This window comes from Rattus norvegicus, chromosome 1 (assembly GCF_036323735.1).
Source record: "Rattus norvegicus strain BN/NHsdMcwi chromosome 1, GRCr8, whole genome shotgun sequence".
Classification (NCBI taxonomy): domain Eukaryota; kingdom Metazoa; phylum Chordata; class Mammalia; order Rodentia; family Muridae; genus Rattus; species Rattus norvegicus.
The window spans coordinates 151,280,981-151,297,926 of NC_086019.1; the positions used below are offsets into that span (position 1 = coordinate 151,280,981).

General features: G+C 39.3%; 1 protein-coding gene across 9 annotated transcripts in view; it reads left to right on the top strand.

Moving 5' to 3' along the window:
• The window catches only part of Grm5 (glutamate metabotropic receptor 5), a 574,875-nt gene extending 558,270 nt beyond the window's left edge, over positions 1–16,605 (top strand). For 8 of the 9 annotated variants that reach the window (XM_039096032.2, XM_017588778.3, XM_006229659.5 and 5 more), the window contains one exon: positions 11,555–16,605. In XM_039096032.2, the coding sequence (XP_038951960.1) occupies positions 11,555–12,443 (889 nt within the window). In that variant the 3' untranslated portion in view covers positions 12,444–16,605. The remainder of the gene's footprint in view (positions 1–11,554) is intronic. The other variant, NM_017012.2, reaches the window with a different exon arrangement.
• Positions 16,606–16,946: the final 341 nt, after the last annotated feature.

Genomic DNA, 16,946 nt, shown 5'->3' on the forward strand with positions numbered 1-16,946 from the left:
CCCTCATAGACATAATGAGATATTGTTTCCATGGTAATTCTAAATCCTGTCAAGTTAAGTGTCAAAATTACCCATCATTATTCACTTCTGCCCTCTTTTCTGCATCCATACATTGCTAAAGGACTTAAATCATCGCATGCATATACTGACACCCTAACTTCATGATGTACTATGTTTCTATATTCTCTTCAAATTCACAGTTTGTACATAAACATGTGTGTGAATGTAGTGGAACTTTTGATCTTTTCAGTGTACTATCTAAGTGTATGTCAGAATTCTTCAGACTGCAGAAGTAACAGAGATGCAGATCATGGGAGTGTTATAGACATGGGTATTCTCTCAACCCTGTCGTAGTTGCCATGTGAGTTCATACACAATACCCACCCCTACAGGAATAACTGAAGTTCAAAAGTGGATATTATTATCTCCATGCTCTATAGGGACACAGAGAACCTTTGCTGGAGTCTGTGATCTGATGTGTTCGTACTTAGCCATGAAAGAGAGTCACAGATGCTTGTCTCTGAGAAAGGGCTGTTAGTCGAGACAAGTCCATGGATGTGTAGGCACTCACCAGTGCTAGAAGAAGGGAAGGTAGTGTGAGCTTATTTTGTGAAAACAAAATGCGAATTTTTATTGTCGATATTTCACATTAGTTTTCTGAAGGGCTAACTCTAATTAGTTGAATAACTAATTTCATCTAGTATTTATAACATCTTCAGGGCACTTTACCAGTCTTCAGTATTCTCTCGCTGTCTTTTAGTCGTATCTGTAGTTCATGAGTTCCTATACAATGGAAGGAAAAAATTAAATGTTTTCTAATGAAACAAGCCAAGCTAAAAAGGAAGCCAGTTGCTTTACACCAAGGAAATTGGAACTCTAATGATGTGAGGTGGGTGCTAGATTATGTAGAGTGCTTCCTGCTTTTATTCTCCCTTTATAATATGGGTAAAATCATACAAAGCTGAGTACTACAAAATTTAAAATTTATCACTTAATCTAATTCCGTGTCTCATGAATGTTTGATTCTTCAATATGGTTTTCTGTTGAGATGTTGGCCCATCATTTACACACAAAACAAGATGCCATGTACACAGAGTAAGTAAGCTTTCCGCACCTAACAGCTTTTCACCATGATGCTTTGTATCCCCTGTAGATTTGGCACACTGTCTGTCAGTCACTTTGACTGCAGCAATTTAGTTAAGATCCATGCACATGAGTTCTCATATTTACTGCAATAATGCCTCTGTATGCTGAACACTCGGGATTGTATAATTTGCCTCATTTCACTAATCCTCCCAGCCTGCAATTTGACACCTGGTACCGTTCTGAGCACAGGAGCTCCTGCACTCAAGATGCTCAAGATTTAGTGTGGGAGTTGACTGGCAAATAGTAGGCACATTTAGAAAAGTGCTATGACACAGCGCTGTCGTGAAGGTCAACTCTAATAACGTAAGTGCAAACACCTCATGAGCAGTGGAGTTGTGTTGAAATGGAGCACTGCTCTCTCAGGACTCTAGTGCTATCTCCAACACCATGCTTTCTTTATACAAGCTTTACAGTCAAGGTGAGTTCCTTACAAAGTCTCTGGCTTCCTAACCAGCCCGTACATACAAACAATGGCATCTTGTTTTTTGTTTGTTAGGTTGGTTGGTTGGTTTGGTGTTTTGCTGATGCTTTGTTTTGTTTTGTTTCTTTACTAAATTGCAATGTGAACTTTATAATGATTGCTGAAAAACAATCATTTGCTATTTTGGAAAAACACATACAATCCTAAATCCTCTTCTAATCTTAGATGGAACACTTGACACAATGTTTTGGAGGTATATGTCAGGATGATCAATACTTTAGTTTCTAGATTTCAATGTAGGTAGCTGAATCATGAATCAGAAGAAAGCACTTAATTTAAGAAAGAAGACTGTAATGTCTCAATAAGATGCCAGACTCCAGCACATAATCAATGGTATATTCTCCCTTGTAAAGCACTGCCTTTTTTTGGGGATATGGGTAGGCATTGACAGTACAAGTAGCTGCAGATGTGTTAGCAACCTGGGTACTGGTAGCACCAGGTTCTTTAGCAATGCTGGAGAAGGCCTCCTGTGGCTGGAATACCACAGAAGAGAAGGCAAAGTGCTTCTTCCAAGAATGTTTTGTTAGAGACCAAAGGCTTAAGAAGAAACGATCTGCCCTGCAGTTATCATAGAAAGGTGTAACCATTGGGAGTAAAGGAAGAAGGAAAAAACATATTCCAGGAAATGATGGAAAGGTTGGCTGGATACATTTCTCTGTCAACTATATAATATGAACATTAATGAATATTGCTTATCTATGTTATTTAAAGCCCTCAGTCTTTATACTGTATTAAGCTGCACTTTATTTGCAGATGTTTCCTTGAAAAATTCTTTTTCCAGTAGTTACTTTTCTGAAGGGTTTTTGTTTTTGTTTGTCTGTCTGGTTTTCTGTTTGTTTGTTTGTTTTATTCTAAGAGGAAAACCCCAGTGAGCAGAAGGAAATGTGTTTTCTTCCCATTGTCTTCCCACCAGAATATTCCATTCCACTTTCACCCTGTCACATCCGTTTAAACCTTAGCACCATTGCACAACACTCCTAAACTAGCAAAGCTACCTCTTGAATAATCCTATTTTGGTTAAATCACTAGTCTGTTCTTCAGTCTCTAAGGGACCAATTAACTTGGCAAATATCAGTTATATTTTAACATCTTCCTGTATGGAAGTGGTGCTAAATTTGAAACACTGCCAATAGGTGAAGCAGTGGAGAAAGTTCAAGAAGATAATAGATAATGGTACTTCGGGTAACACAATGCAGGAAAAGAAGATCAAGTGCACAGCATTAAACAACTGAGACTATAACAGTAGAATAGAACAGAAATGGATCATGGGTATTTTCCTCTGTTCATTTATTAATCAATCTTATAGACTACATCTATACCTGCCAATCAGCCTAGTCTTTGGTCCATGTTAGACCATGTGTCTGTTTCAGACAATGAAAAGCCCAAAGCAATTTACTGGTAGGTTATTTAAATAGTAGAAGAAAGGAAGGGGGAAGTGTAGAACCTTAAGTTAGAGATGCCCACACAGAATTCTTACAATTCAGTCATTTGAAATTTTGACTGCTACACCATCCCCACATAGTCAAACAAAATCATTGTCCATCTCTTGTACATAAATTGTGGGTTTCTGAACTTTGGACTCTTCTGCCTTGATGGAGAGCAATGTCGTCCACTCTCTTAGCATTTCATTATGCTCCATCAACCACTGAAGCCTGCATGCATTTCATCTACTGTGGGAAAGTGGCTGTCTCTGCTTACTACTTCTGGCAATGGTTTTTCTTTCCTGTGGTGTTTCAAGTACTTTGTTATCTATCCCATGTCAAAACCCTGAAATTGGAACTCTTGCTCTCATGCTCCACGATTTCTCATTGTCTTTTTCCTTTGTGGCTTTCTACTTCCTATATCCTTCTTCATTTCAAAGTTCTAGTAAAAAGGAAAAAACTCATCTATGTCAAAATATTGTGACTAAATAAGGGTAGTCTTCTTTTGTATCTATGTTCTCTTGTAGATTCATTTCTGTCACTGGTGAAAAATGTCTTACCTATTAATAATTCTCATCTACAATACCAAAAATATTGATAAATGAAAGCCACTCATAGATGCCACCAATCATTTGTTGCCTATTGTCTAAAGGTTGCTATTACTATAATAAAACACTAGAAACAAAGCAACTTAGAAAAGAAAGCATTGAACTTGGGACTCACGGTTCCAAAAGGTTCTGAGAGTTTCTGACCATCAGGACTGGAAGCATGGCAGCAGGCAAGTACATATGGCACTGAAGCAATGGTTGAGAGCCTACATCTCACCCACCAGCATTAGGCAGAGAAAGCTAATTAGAAATAGCATGGGCTTTTGAAACCTAAACCCACCCTTATCACACACCGTCTCCAGCAATGCCACGTCTTCTAATTCTTTCCCCAAAGACTCATCATCTGAGGACCAAGTATCCAAATATATAAGCCTTTGGGAAACATTTTTATTTTACTCATTATATTACTTGAGGTTTTTATTGAAAAATTAAGACAATCTATTCTGGTCATGATTCTTTTCCCTTATCTTCTCCAGTTAGCTTCACCCACTCAACTCCATCCTCTTTCTTTCTCTTTCTCTCTGTACAACAAAGAAAAATAAACCAAGCAACACATGCACGCACGCACACACACACACACACACACACCACAAAACCACAAAATTGAAAACTAAAATATATCAGCAAAAGACCAAAAATAATATTTTTAAAGGTCCAAACAAAGCAATATGAGACAGAATGTCTACAAAAATACCATTGACTTCATTTTATATTGGCTGTCTACTACCAGGCATAAGGCCTGCCCAGAAGTATGGTTCATATACCCAGTAAGACTCCACTAGAGAAAATTATTTTTTCTTTGCAAGGGATTTTAAATTTCAGATAGCTTCTTGGTTAGAGGTGGGAGTATTGTCCACTTTCTTCCCTCAGTACTGAGGCTCCATCTGGCTGAACCCATACAGCCCTGGTGGGTGCTGCCACCATCTTTGTGCATTCATGTATCAGTCCTGTTATAGCCGGAGGGCACTGTTTCCTTAGAGTCATCCATTCCCTCAGACTCTTCCCAATCTTTCTGCATCTTTTGCATATACCCCTGAGCCCTGCTTGGAGGTAATAGATAAAGAAATTCACTTATACATGAGTGCTCCAAAATCTCTCACCCTCTACCCATTGTCCAAGTGTGGGTCTCTGAGCTAGTTTACATCTACTGCAAAAAGAGGGCTCTTTGGTGACGGTTAAGTAAGGTACTGATCCATGGGCATAGCAGTATGTCATAAGAAGCCATTTTATTGCGGTGTTTCTTTAACAGAACAATAGTATTTGGATTCCTGTGGGCCCATTCTCAGTCAGACCACTGTGCCTATGTTTGTTTGTTCAAACACCAAAATTGTTAAGATGGTCTGACTGTAGATTTCTCATACAATTACAACCTGCACCATGCATTAGAAGTCCAAAACTAAGTCATTGAGAATTAGAACTATGTAAAAAAGTGGTTTTCTTGCATCGAAGCATGAAAAATGCTGAACAACTGTCACATAATATAAATATATGTGGGTGTTGGATTTAGATGCCTTCATCAAGGCATCCAGTCATTATATCTTGCAAATGTTGGTGCCATATCAACCAATGCTATTAGAATTAATGACAAGCAAGGGGTGCAGGAAGCTCCTCCTCCTCTTCTTCTTCTCCTTCTTCTTCTCCTTCTCCTCCTCCTCCTCCTCCTCCTTCTTCTTCTTCTTCTTCTTCTCCTCCTCCTTTTACTTCTCCTTCTCCTTCTCCTTCTCCCTCTTCCTCTTCCTCTTCCTCTTCTTCCTCTTCCTCTTCCTCTTCCTCTTCCTCTTCCTCTTCCTCTTCCTCTTCCTCTTCCTCTTCCTCTTCCTCTTCCTCTTCCTCTTCTTCTTCTTCTTCTTCTTCTTCTTCTTCTTCTTCTTCTTCTTCTTCTTCTTCTTCTTCTTCTTCTTCTTCTTCTTCTTCTTCTTCTTCTTCTACCTGTCTCATAACTGTATAATTGAAAAGCACTGAGGCTTGGGATAAAACAGAATATAGATCAAATTACTACCTTACTAACTCTGAACACTACAGTTTTATTCCATAAAATAAGGAAAACGTGTGTGTGTGTGTGTGTGTGTGTGTGTGTGTGTGTGTGTGTGTGTATGTTTAGTGTAAATTCATGGGCACTGAAATCAGAACTATAAGTCATGAATGTCACTTGTGTCATGTGTCTGTTTATTAACTCAACTGGGTAGGGTAAACCACATAATCTCACTAAACTTTGGTTAGCTCATCTTTTAAAAAAGGAATTGATCCCAGCACCATGACAATCAAGTCATTCCTAAAAGCTCTCTATACAGTACCACACATATGGAAGGTGATGTCATTTTTCGTTTACATCTGTGTTTGGTAATTCAGTCTTTGATTTCGTTTCCTTGTAATTGAGTGCCTTTTCCATGTACATTCTAACACATATATCACCTGAGCTATTTAAATAGTTTCTATCAATAAGATAGCTTTTTACATACATTTAGGCCATAATTGAAGAAATGTATAGAGATAATACATAGGATAGTTTGTATTATCTTTCTTACAGCAAGTTTTAAAATCCTTATGTAAACTTTTAGGTAAAGCTCAAAATAGCTATTTGGGGAAAGTCAGAATATAAACAAAACTGAATTCCTATTTTTTAATAAACTTTAACATTTTGTAGCTGAAGCAAAATTACAGAAAATACTGACAAAAGTTTTTATCAAGCAATATAACTACTGTTGCATATTTTCTGTTTGTAATAGTCTTAATATCTGAATTTTTCATTAGTATACTATTTTCAAATATCATTCTACATAGGCAACATTAGCTAAAGATGTTTCTAGATTCTTTTACTATTTTTATAAATTGTTCTGTCTTAGGCAGCAGATGACTGCAATACAACTCCCTTCTGGCTGCCCTCAAAACCAAAATATACAAACAAGAGAAGTTCATTAATGAAGACCATTTTTAATAACTTTAAGGGGGATATATTTAACTTTTGTGGCCGGAATTTCTATAAGTTAGGAAGGTACTAATAAACCATTCAACAAAAAAGAAGTTAGGGTTTGTATTATTTTTTTAATTCAGCAAAAATTAAAAGTTTTAATGCTTATATTCTTCCTTTTATTTACCAAAATTATCTCTGGGGAGGATAGAACTGCACAGAATGTTCACATGCATTTAGTCTTGACACAAACATTCTATAATCCACAGACCTTTGTGAGGGTCAGACTGATCTGCAATGCCTAATGGTGGCATGCTGGAGCAAGAGGCTTTAATTTCCTCAAATTAGGCTAGATGAATAGGGAAACTGGAGAGGTTACTGGCCTGACATTCAGAGCCTCTGGAAATAAATACATTATTTATCTGTCCTACACAGAAGGGATGAAGAACAACTGCTGAGACTGCAGGTGAATGGCACCATTTAAGTAGCACTGGGATGTAAATGAAAGGAACTCCCCATCCAAAGAGAACTCTCAAGTCACAATGTAATTTTTTTCTTTCGGTGATAAAGAGAAAATTCCATAAGGAGAGCTGTTATGTTATATGCTATTATACTTTGAAAAGGGTTAAAACTCTTTCAAAGAACAATAAGTGATATTTTGTCCCCTCCCCAGTAGGAGGGACTGTCTTAGTCTGTCCTTTCCTTTTCCACTTCTCAATACGTGCACTGAGGAAAAGGAAAATACTGTACACAAGTAAACAACAATTCCTTTGCTTTTCTTTTACCTCACTCCACTACCAAACACAATCTTGCAGTTGAAACTAAAGCTCTCAGTTGAAGTAACAAACATGTTTTACTTCACATGAGAGGAAGTTGGAAGGACGATGAACAACCTTCTTCATTTGCAAAGATTTTGTACCGAATCGAACATCCACTTCAGTGTGATCACCTGATTTCCTTCTAGAAGTAAGGTTAGTGGACGGTTATTCTCCTACTCTTTGCTGATAATAAAGGAGTACAAGCATCTTAGCGATTCTTCTGCCAACATCTATCAGGAGCATATCTCAAAACCACAATATGAATATGAATTCTCCATTACTCAAGTTGATTCATAAGCTTCCGTCAGTGAGAAGATTTACTAAAACCAGTGTGTGTGTGTGTGTGTGTGTGTGTGTGTGTGTGTGTGTGTGCGCGTGTGCATTTGTGTATAAATTACAAAAAGAATTGATTTACTGCCTAAAAATAATTTAAGCAAACTCCATACACCATACAATTCACTGGGTGTGTAGGATATAGCAGAGAACAAACTGTCTGTGCCTTCAAGGCATCCTATCCAGAAGATGAGGCAGATATAGAGCAGAATGCTTACATGCCTAAATGCTGTGGTTATGAAAATCTGAGTATGGTTTTTTGGGAAGATTTTTTCCAATGGCAATTATACTAAAACAAAAAAGGAGAGAGAGACACGTTGACAGAGAGACAGAGACACAAAAAGAGACAAGAGACACAGAGACAGTCAGAGACAGAAGCAGTCAGAGAGAGACAGAGACAGGGAGATTAAGGTAGAAGAGGGTAGAGAAAACAAGATGCGCTTAAGCAAAAGGGGCAGAGCAAAGCATCAGCAGGATGGCAGGAAGTGAGAGCATTTAGGAAGAAAATGGACTGGATGTGATCACCCAAGAAAACAATATAGTAGAGTAAAGTTTAGGGTGGGTTTGTCTGCAAAGCTATTGATCTCTAGTCAGACAAAGAAATAACTGGGAAGACTTTTGTTACAAACTGTTTACTTTCTGTGAATTGTCTTTTCCTTAAACCCAAAGAACACAGCACTGAATACAGAGATCTCTTTTTCTGACACATTGAACTTCCATGTAACAAGAAACACCCACTCCTTATCATACCTTTTCACCTACTTGTCTCATTAAATCTCCATGACAACTTTTACCAACTGAACACACTGCTTCTTGATGAGGCACTGAAAATGCTTTCTCTACTCCATCTTTGATGTCAGATTCAGAATTAAGTCCCCAGTTTGAAGATCTCTTCTCCATTGCACTTACCTGACACCAAACATTGAAGCTGATAGCTGAAGAGTCATATTCAGTCTTAATTGCTTATTTAGATTCTTCTTCATAGAACAGAATAGTTAAAGTCACTGTCTTCCTGGAAACTGTGTTCTACAAAGAAACAGACTGGTGTGAGTCTGTTTTCTTTCTTATCAAGTTCCCTTTTACTATGGAACAGTAATTTGTTCATGTTCCACAAGAAAAATAAGTGCTTATAATTGGACTCCATTTCTCTGATATCTTCTATATCTAGTCTTTGTGTCTTATTAATATTCTCTCTCTCTCTCTCTCTCTCTCTCGTATGTATGTGTGTGTGTGTGTGTGTGTGTGACACCATCTCCCCTTCCTCTTATCCTTCAGCTCCTTCTCTCTTTCTACTTACGATGTTTTCCCTACATATTTACGCAAATGTTTTCCAATGCATTATCTCACTGTGCAACTATGTATGAAATAGAAGACAGTCAGTGTTTACATAGAAGTCATGTAAATTGAGAGTAAATTGAGAGACTGGCAAAGAGAAAGGGAGGTAGGAAAAGAGAGATGGAGACAGAGGGGCAGAGACAGAAGAGAGGGAGAAAATGTCAAAGACACTTTAAAAAGATGTTTGCAAAACCTTCCTACTAGAAACTGAAGCATCCTTGGGGTAAAACTTTGAAGACCTGGTCCAGTTATGCTTCTTGTTTCTAGCCCATGCTTTGTATTGAAAGGGGTGCAGTGACCTGAAAGTCTAATTATCCCTCTCTAGATGCCTGTTTCTTAGGCTGCTGGTAACAGAAAGTGGGTGTAGTTGGCAACCATCCTGTCAATCGAATCCCATAAATAACCTGGGCACTTCCGTGCTGCACTGCAGAAGTTTGTGGGCACTTGGAAGAGAAGAGTAATAAGGTATTATAAACTCCTAGTGAGGGTAATGGAAAGTGGGAAGAAAAGTACTGAAACTATTAGAAGGAAAGAGAAGATCCGGTAGCAGCCTTCTGCTACTACAGATGTACAGTTTATACCTGCAAACTTGGAAATGTCTCCTCCATTTTCACAGACAACTATTGCACTTCACACTGGATTCTCGAGAATACTAGGCTGCATTACACTCATAGGATCCCACGGAACATGTGTGATCACAAGTCACATGAAGGAGCAGAGAAAGGAAAACTGTGAAGTGCAAAGGGATGATAAAGGAGCATTAAGCAGAACGAGAAAGAGCCAAGAAGAGCGTTGTTAAGGAAGCTGCGGAAAGGATGATCGGTTGTCAGCAGCATGACTTAGCTCAGGTAGCCTGGTAGATGCAAGCAGGAAACCTCAGAATGGGTGGATTTCGGCCTCTGCCTGACAAACTCAGGCATGTTCTCCAACAAGGAGACCAGTGGAGCAAATGGAACAGAAAGAAAGAAAAAGAAAGAAAGAGAGAAAGAAAGAAAGAAAGAAAGAAAGAAAGAAAGGAAGAAAGAAAGAAAGTGAAAACAAGAAAAACAAAACAAAAAAACAAATAAAAAGAACAACTTCTCACCAGAAGTTCTGAGATTCTGAAACACATGCTGCAGAGTTACTTTAATGAGAAAGGACCAGAATGAAATTCTTAGTTAAAAAAAAAAAATGCTTTGATACTTCAGCCCCAGTTCAGAGTATTGGAATCTTCTGAGGACACATGTGATATTTGGGATATATTCCTTGAATGAGTCTTATAAACAATTAACTTTAGTTATGCAAACTAAGGTTAATAACCACTGCTTGAGGGGCTGGGGATTTAGCTCAGTGGTAGAGCGCTTACCTAGGAAGCGCAAGGCCCTGGGTTCGGTCCCCAGCTCCGGAAAAAAAAAATAAATAACCACTGCTTGAGAGAGGTTTTCATTCTTTAATGTCTTGTTTATACTGGGTAGAATGATACTGGCTAGGCCAAAGGTAGCAGGCACCCTCTCATCTTCAATTAATCTTCATGGGGATTCACAAAAAGATCCCTCCATGAGCTATCCCTGCAAGACAGGTATTATCCTCTGACCACCGTAATGTTTCTGACTGGAGCATCTATGTTCTGGTGGTTACCAGCCATTCTGGCATAAAGAAGAAGGCAGATTCTGAAGTTGAGGCATAATATATATCCTCACCAGAGTAGCCTTCAGAGCACACCGGCTGCCTGGGAGAAGAAAGCTTGAAGGCCTTCAGAATGTCTGTCAGTAAGGCAACACTTATCAAGGCCCTAATTCTAGATTGCTGTTCGAGGTGTTCAAGGCAATACATGACAGTTTTTCTGGTGGAATTATTACTCAAGTCGCAGACCTAAAATCAAAGTTATAAGAACTCCTGTGGTGTAGAAATTTTTAATAATTAGAAATGTGTGTGTGTGTGTGTGTGTGTGTGTGTGTGTGTTCATGAAATTCGTATTTTCCAGCAGATAAGGCAGACTAAATAAAACCAGGTTCAAAATCAGGAGTTCACCCAGCAATCCCTAAGTATATGTGCCCATCTGCAGAATAAAAGCTGATCTGGAGCTACTGACTGCTACCTGGTAATCTTGAATCTTTCACCTCTCCCTCCCTCTCCCATAACTGCTGGTGAGTTGAGGTCTTGGTTTAATTAACATTTCCATCTGGATGCTGCTAGACCTAAGAAACCTGCGGCTCTGTGCCAAGCTTTTCTATACACAACGCGATGGGACCAACCTCCAAATTTGCGTTGGCAGAACCAAGCATAGCTGTGCTCATGGTGAGGTCTAAATGACTGCAGAATACTGACAAATGGTCCTTCGTCCTAATACTTGATCCCCTTGCTGTAATAGCACAAATGACCACCTGTCCTGGTGGCTCATTCCTTCTAGGATGACAGAATGACCTTCCTGATCAAGTTCCCATCACCTCCCACCATTGGGGAAGCTACATGGAAGGCTACTGAAGCACATGCTGAGTCACCTCTCTGCTCTTTTCTCTCCACAGCTCCAACGGAAAATCTGTGACTTGGGCCCAGAATGAGAAGAGTACCCGGGGGCAACATTTGTGGCAGCGACTGTCTGTCCACATCAACAAGAAGGAGAACCCCAACCAAACGGCGGTCATCAAACCCTTTCCCAAGAGCACAGAGAACCGGGGGCCTGGTGCAGCGGCAGGTGGTGGCTCGGGTCCCGGTGTAGCTGGTGCTGGTAACGCAGGATGCACAGCAACAGGTGGCCCGGAGCCACCGGACGCCGGTCCCAAAGCGCTTTATGATGTGGCGGAGGCAGAGGAGAGCTTCCCCGCGGCTGCCAGGCCGCGCTCGCCATCGCCCATCAGCACGTTGAGCCACCTCGCAGGCTCGGCGGGCCGCACAGATGATGATGCGCCGTCGCTGCACTCTGAGACAGCTGCTCGCAGCAGCTCGTCCCAGGGCTCGCTCATGGAGCAGATCAGCAGCGTAGTGACGCGCTTCACAGCCAACATCTCCGAGCTCAACTCCATGATGTTGTCCACCGCGGCCACGCCGGGGCCCCCTGGTACTCCAATCTGCTCCTCCTACCTGATCCCCAAAGAGATTCAGCTGCCCACGACCATGACGACCTTCGCAGAGATCCAGCCGCTGCCGGCCATCGAGGTGACCGGAGGAGCTCAGGGGGCGACAGGGGTATCACCTGCCCAGGAGACGCCCACAGGAGCTGAATCCGCCCCGGGCAAACCAGATCTGGAGGAGCTTGTGGCCCTCACTCCACCATCGCCCTTCAGGGACTCGGTGGACTCGGGGAGCACCACCCCAAACTCTCCAGTCTCAGAATCGGCCCTCTGCATCCCATCCTCTCCCAAATATGACACTCTCATCATCAGAGATTACACGCAGAGTTCTTCATCGTTGTGAGCCACTGGAAACTTCCCTGAGATAGGCCTGAGCAGCAGACCTCGGTGTTCACAGATGGGCGCAGCGACACCCATAGTCACCCCAACAGAGAACCCGAGGTGAAAAATGCCAAGGACACACACGGTGGAGACATGAGATCAACAGTGCTATTTCATGACGGCCGATGACGACACCAACTACACATCTTCTGGCAGATTATCTTCTAGTGGCCTTAGAAAACATGGGCTTTTAAGAAACACTGCTTCTATATTTGGAGTGCTGACCAGGAGTGGGTTAAACAGTTTCAGTACCAAGTGCTTTGCTCTGAGGCAGCAACAGTATGAAGCAACATCCTGAACAGTGAAAAGTAGAGTTAATAAGCAACTGTGCATAGTCTCGTTTGTTTACTTCATTTTCCCAGAAGAGTCTTTGAGTCACCAAACATTGAATGTACATTTTCTAACTAACTCGAAAAATCTGGGACCAAAAGTCAACCTGTTTTTTCTCCTTTTTTTTTCCTTCCTTCCCTGGTCCCTCCATGTAGTAGACCTTGAGAAGCTAATAGTCACTAGTGCCCAGTACTTTCTCAGCTTGTGAGTCTACTGAGTAACACAAACGGGTAGTGAGTGTTGTGTTAATGTACAGAGAATTTCTAGCAGAGACTTTCCAAACAGGCTGGGAGATACACTTCTGAAAGCCTGCATCCTGGATACCATTAACCAAGAAAACCAGTGCAAGATTTCTGGACTATTTCACCATGTTGCCAATCAATACTGGAGTAGCAAAAAAAAAATATTTTCTGGAACACTGTTTTTTAATTCCCTCACTGGGGTGCATTGTGTAGCTGGAAATTCTCTTTGTAATAATAATTTGTGAGCTATAGCCTGGCTCTCTTTCACGATACACAGGCACTCCTCCTTATAAATACCCTTCCGTTAGTGTTGCCAGTTAAAATAGTAAGATACTCAATGAGCTTCCTTGTTTCTTTATTTGAGAACCTGATACACAAAGAGATCCTCTGTTGTTGGTGGCTGTTTTGCCCCCCAGTCCCACCTCTGGAAGAGTAGTCCATAAACCTGATGAAGATGTTACAATTGGAGGGGCTGATGTGGAAAATAATAAGAGTAACAGAATCTCAATACAGGAAAGTCAAGCATAGCAAGTGTTTTGCTATGCCCATAAGTAGCGATTTTATCTTTTCTTGGCTGCTTACATGGGGCAGCTATGTACTATGACAAATGTAGATTTTTTTCAAAGCAATACAGAATACTAAAACAGAGGAACCTTAATATCAACCACAGTCTTTCTCAGCCATTCCAAAAAAAGGCAAAGCAATTACTAATCCTTTACTTTTTAAATAGTTGTTAGCGTGATTTTGTGCACTTCATACTGTCACTTTTTAAATACCGCAGAAAAGAGTTTTAAAGTTACAATAAAAACATACAGGATTTGGTGGGCTCATATAGGTAGAAACTGTAACTCAAGACCTGAATCTATGGTCATCTTTTTATTAGTCACATTGCAGCTATCCTCAGGTACCAAATGTTTTTGATTTTTAAATATAGTAATAAAAGGAGGAGGTATTCTATAAATTTAAAGTTCAGTTGACCCAGCCTTATACTAAAGATAGCCTTATGAGAAAGATTTGCCATGAGAAAGAAGTATATTTTTGGCAGAGAGAAATTTAAATAGAACTTTAAAATTCTTATTTCAATATCCTTCATATATCCTTCATATCATTCTCTCTCTCTCTCTCTCTCTCTCTCTCTCTCTCTCATAGGTTGTTTTGGGTTTGATTCTTATTGTTGTTATTGGAGGCTTTTTTGTTTGTTTGTTTGTGCTTTGTTTGTTTACCATGTGATTTAAAAGAAATTGAAACAGTAAGTTTATTCACTGGCATAATCTGTCATCCTCCAGTTTTAAATACTTAAAGTTGTAATAACTATTGACATTGCTCTTCTGATACCTGTTTTTATTTCAAATTTAAAGTCAAATCTCCCACATTAACACATTAAAAACTAACAATAACTCACAAACAAATTTTCTTAAAGTGAATCGTTTCTTAAATCAGATATGAAAATAACATGGAGAGCAATATGATCCCAAATAGCAATGAGATTCTTGAAACAGAAAAGCAATCTAGCTAACTTGCATAGCTTCATTAAAAGAAAATACATGCCTTTACCTGAAAACACCAGTAAATATTCTGAAACGTCAGTGTCCCTTGGTATCCACCAAAAAAGTGGCTTTCACCTGGGGTTAGTGTCTGATTTCTTAGATGTTAATATCTTTTGGGACATGCTTTCTAAATTGTAAATTTTTTTGACGTTGGTTTTCTGTTTGTGTGTGTGTGTGTGTGTGTGTGCTTTCCTTTGATAGTTTCCATGAACAAATCTCTTTTCTATTGTTTCCATAACACTTTTTGTTAAAAAAAAAAAAAGACCTTTCCAGCTTATGAGGAATTGCACTAGAAATTCGAGATTAATGCAATTCCCATCTATAATTCCCTTGTGATATCATAGTCAACTGTAATAAAAGTTTATTCAATTAGAGGAAAATAAAATTATATTTTGCTGTATGTTACCATAACGTTTACCATCTCATTGAATACATTGTATATTGCACATGCCGGTAATACATCTTTGAAATCTTTTATTTTGGAATGATGCTAACTCTCTCTTTGCCAGTTCTAACACCGGGTTCCAAGTAATAACTGTCATATAAAGAGAACTGAATATTCATTTTAGGGCGAGGACACGAACTTCCCAATGTATTTGGGTACCTGTTCTTACTGAGTTTCCTTGCTACCCATCTGTTCCTGGTACCCAGTGATAAACAGTTGGAATATGCACAACTTAAAGGGAGAATGAAAATGTTAATGACCAGTAAAGGAGAACTTGGTCCTGGGAAGGAAAGACCTGCTTTAATTAAGCTTATCAACTAAAAGGTCCATTCCCCTTCCTGTGGGAGAGTAGAGTCAGTCTGAGAGGCTATGTTTGTCTGGACCTAGACATAGGGAATAGGAAGGGAATCTGGAGAGGAAACTCATAAGAAATAAACAGACACAAAGGAGAAAGACAAAGCAAGTCTCCAAACGTGCCAATCTTTGAACGTGATAGTATTTTCCAAATGACTGATACACCAGCAAGTGTTCAGAGAGACTCGGAGCTGTTTATGACTGAAATGCATTGTGTAATGGCTCTGCTGCAATCTGTGACTTCCAAACCAGGAATTAAACACACTTTTTAAGAAAAAAAGAAAAAAAATGAAAAAAAAAATCCCTGTGCTAGTCTCCCAGCAAAATGTACATGGTCTGGAGACTTCAAAGTTATTATATGAGTTCACATTTAGAAACAGCTTATTAATAACCCTCAAGCTGTCAGAATCTCCATAGCTACCATTTACAATTTTATACTGTGAAAAAAAATACAGATCAGTGAAAGCGTAAAGATAATTCAGAATTTCCTTTGAAGAGGGTCTGAGGCCTGGGAGAATCCCTGATGTCTATTGAAGAATGGGGCATGTATAAAACAGTGGGCTGAATTTCACTGATCTTCCCAATGTGAACAAATATACTATGTATATTGTGTGTCCTTCTAGAATTCAATGGCAGCTGCTGGTGATGTTGTAATTAGAAATCTATATAGAATATAGATGTTTAGAGAGATGGTGCCAATACTAAAATACTTGTGTGGGCTACAAGTGCTTGTACTTAATTTTTTTTCTGCACTCAGAACTGATTTGGTTTTAAAACTGTGTGCACAATCTGTTCTTTTTTGTTGTTGCAGCTTGTACTATTAAAATAATAGAGAATGTTAAATTATTTTGATGTGAATTGCAAATGATTTTTCATAAATTTTAACATTTTTATCAGCATTGTTTCGCTTTGTACATGTATAAATGTGTTTTATTTTAGCATTTTAAAATATATTGCCTGCTTCTCAGTTGTCTAAATCACGTTATAGTTGATGTTTGTGAAGCCAGTTACTTTTTGAAAGACATTAAAAAGCAAACTATGATATGACTTCAAGCTTATTCCCCCTCAAATGCTTAAAATGTTGTCCTAGTGGTATTTCCTGAGAATGTAAAAGCCAGGTTATAACTTATATTGTGAATCATATACACATTTGAATTATGATCACGGAATAATAAATTAAAATAAATCAACCACAACCTAAGCAGAGATACTGTACCACCAAAGACCTCTACATAAAAAATAACATGGGGACCACTGATTATTCTAGCTAGGCATACATATTGCATGACTATTTTTAACTTATCTGTATCTGTCTGGTTGCTATTAATGTTAGACATATAAAATTGACAAGAAGTGTATCTCTCTCTCTCTCTCTCTGCCTCTCTCTCTCTGCCTCTCTCTCTCTGCCTCTCTCTCTCTGCCTCTCTCTCTCTCTTTCTCTCTCTCTCTCTGCCTCTCTCTCTCTCTCTCTCTCTCTCTCTCTCTCTCTGTGTGTGTGTGTGTGTGTGTGTGTGTGTGTGTGTGTGTGTGTAAAGCCACAGGTGTAT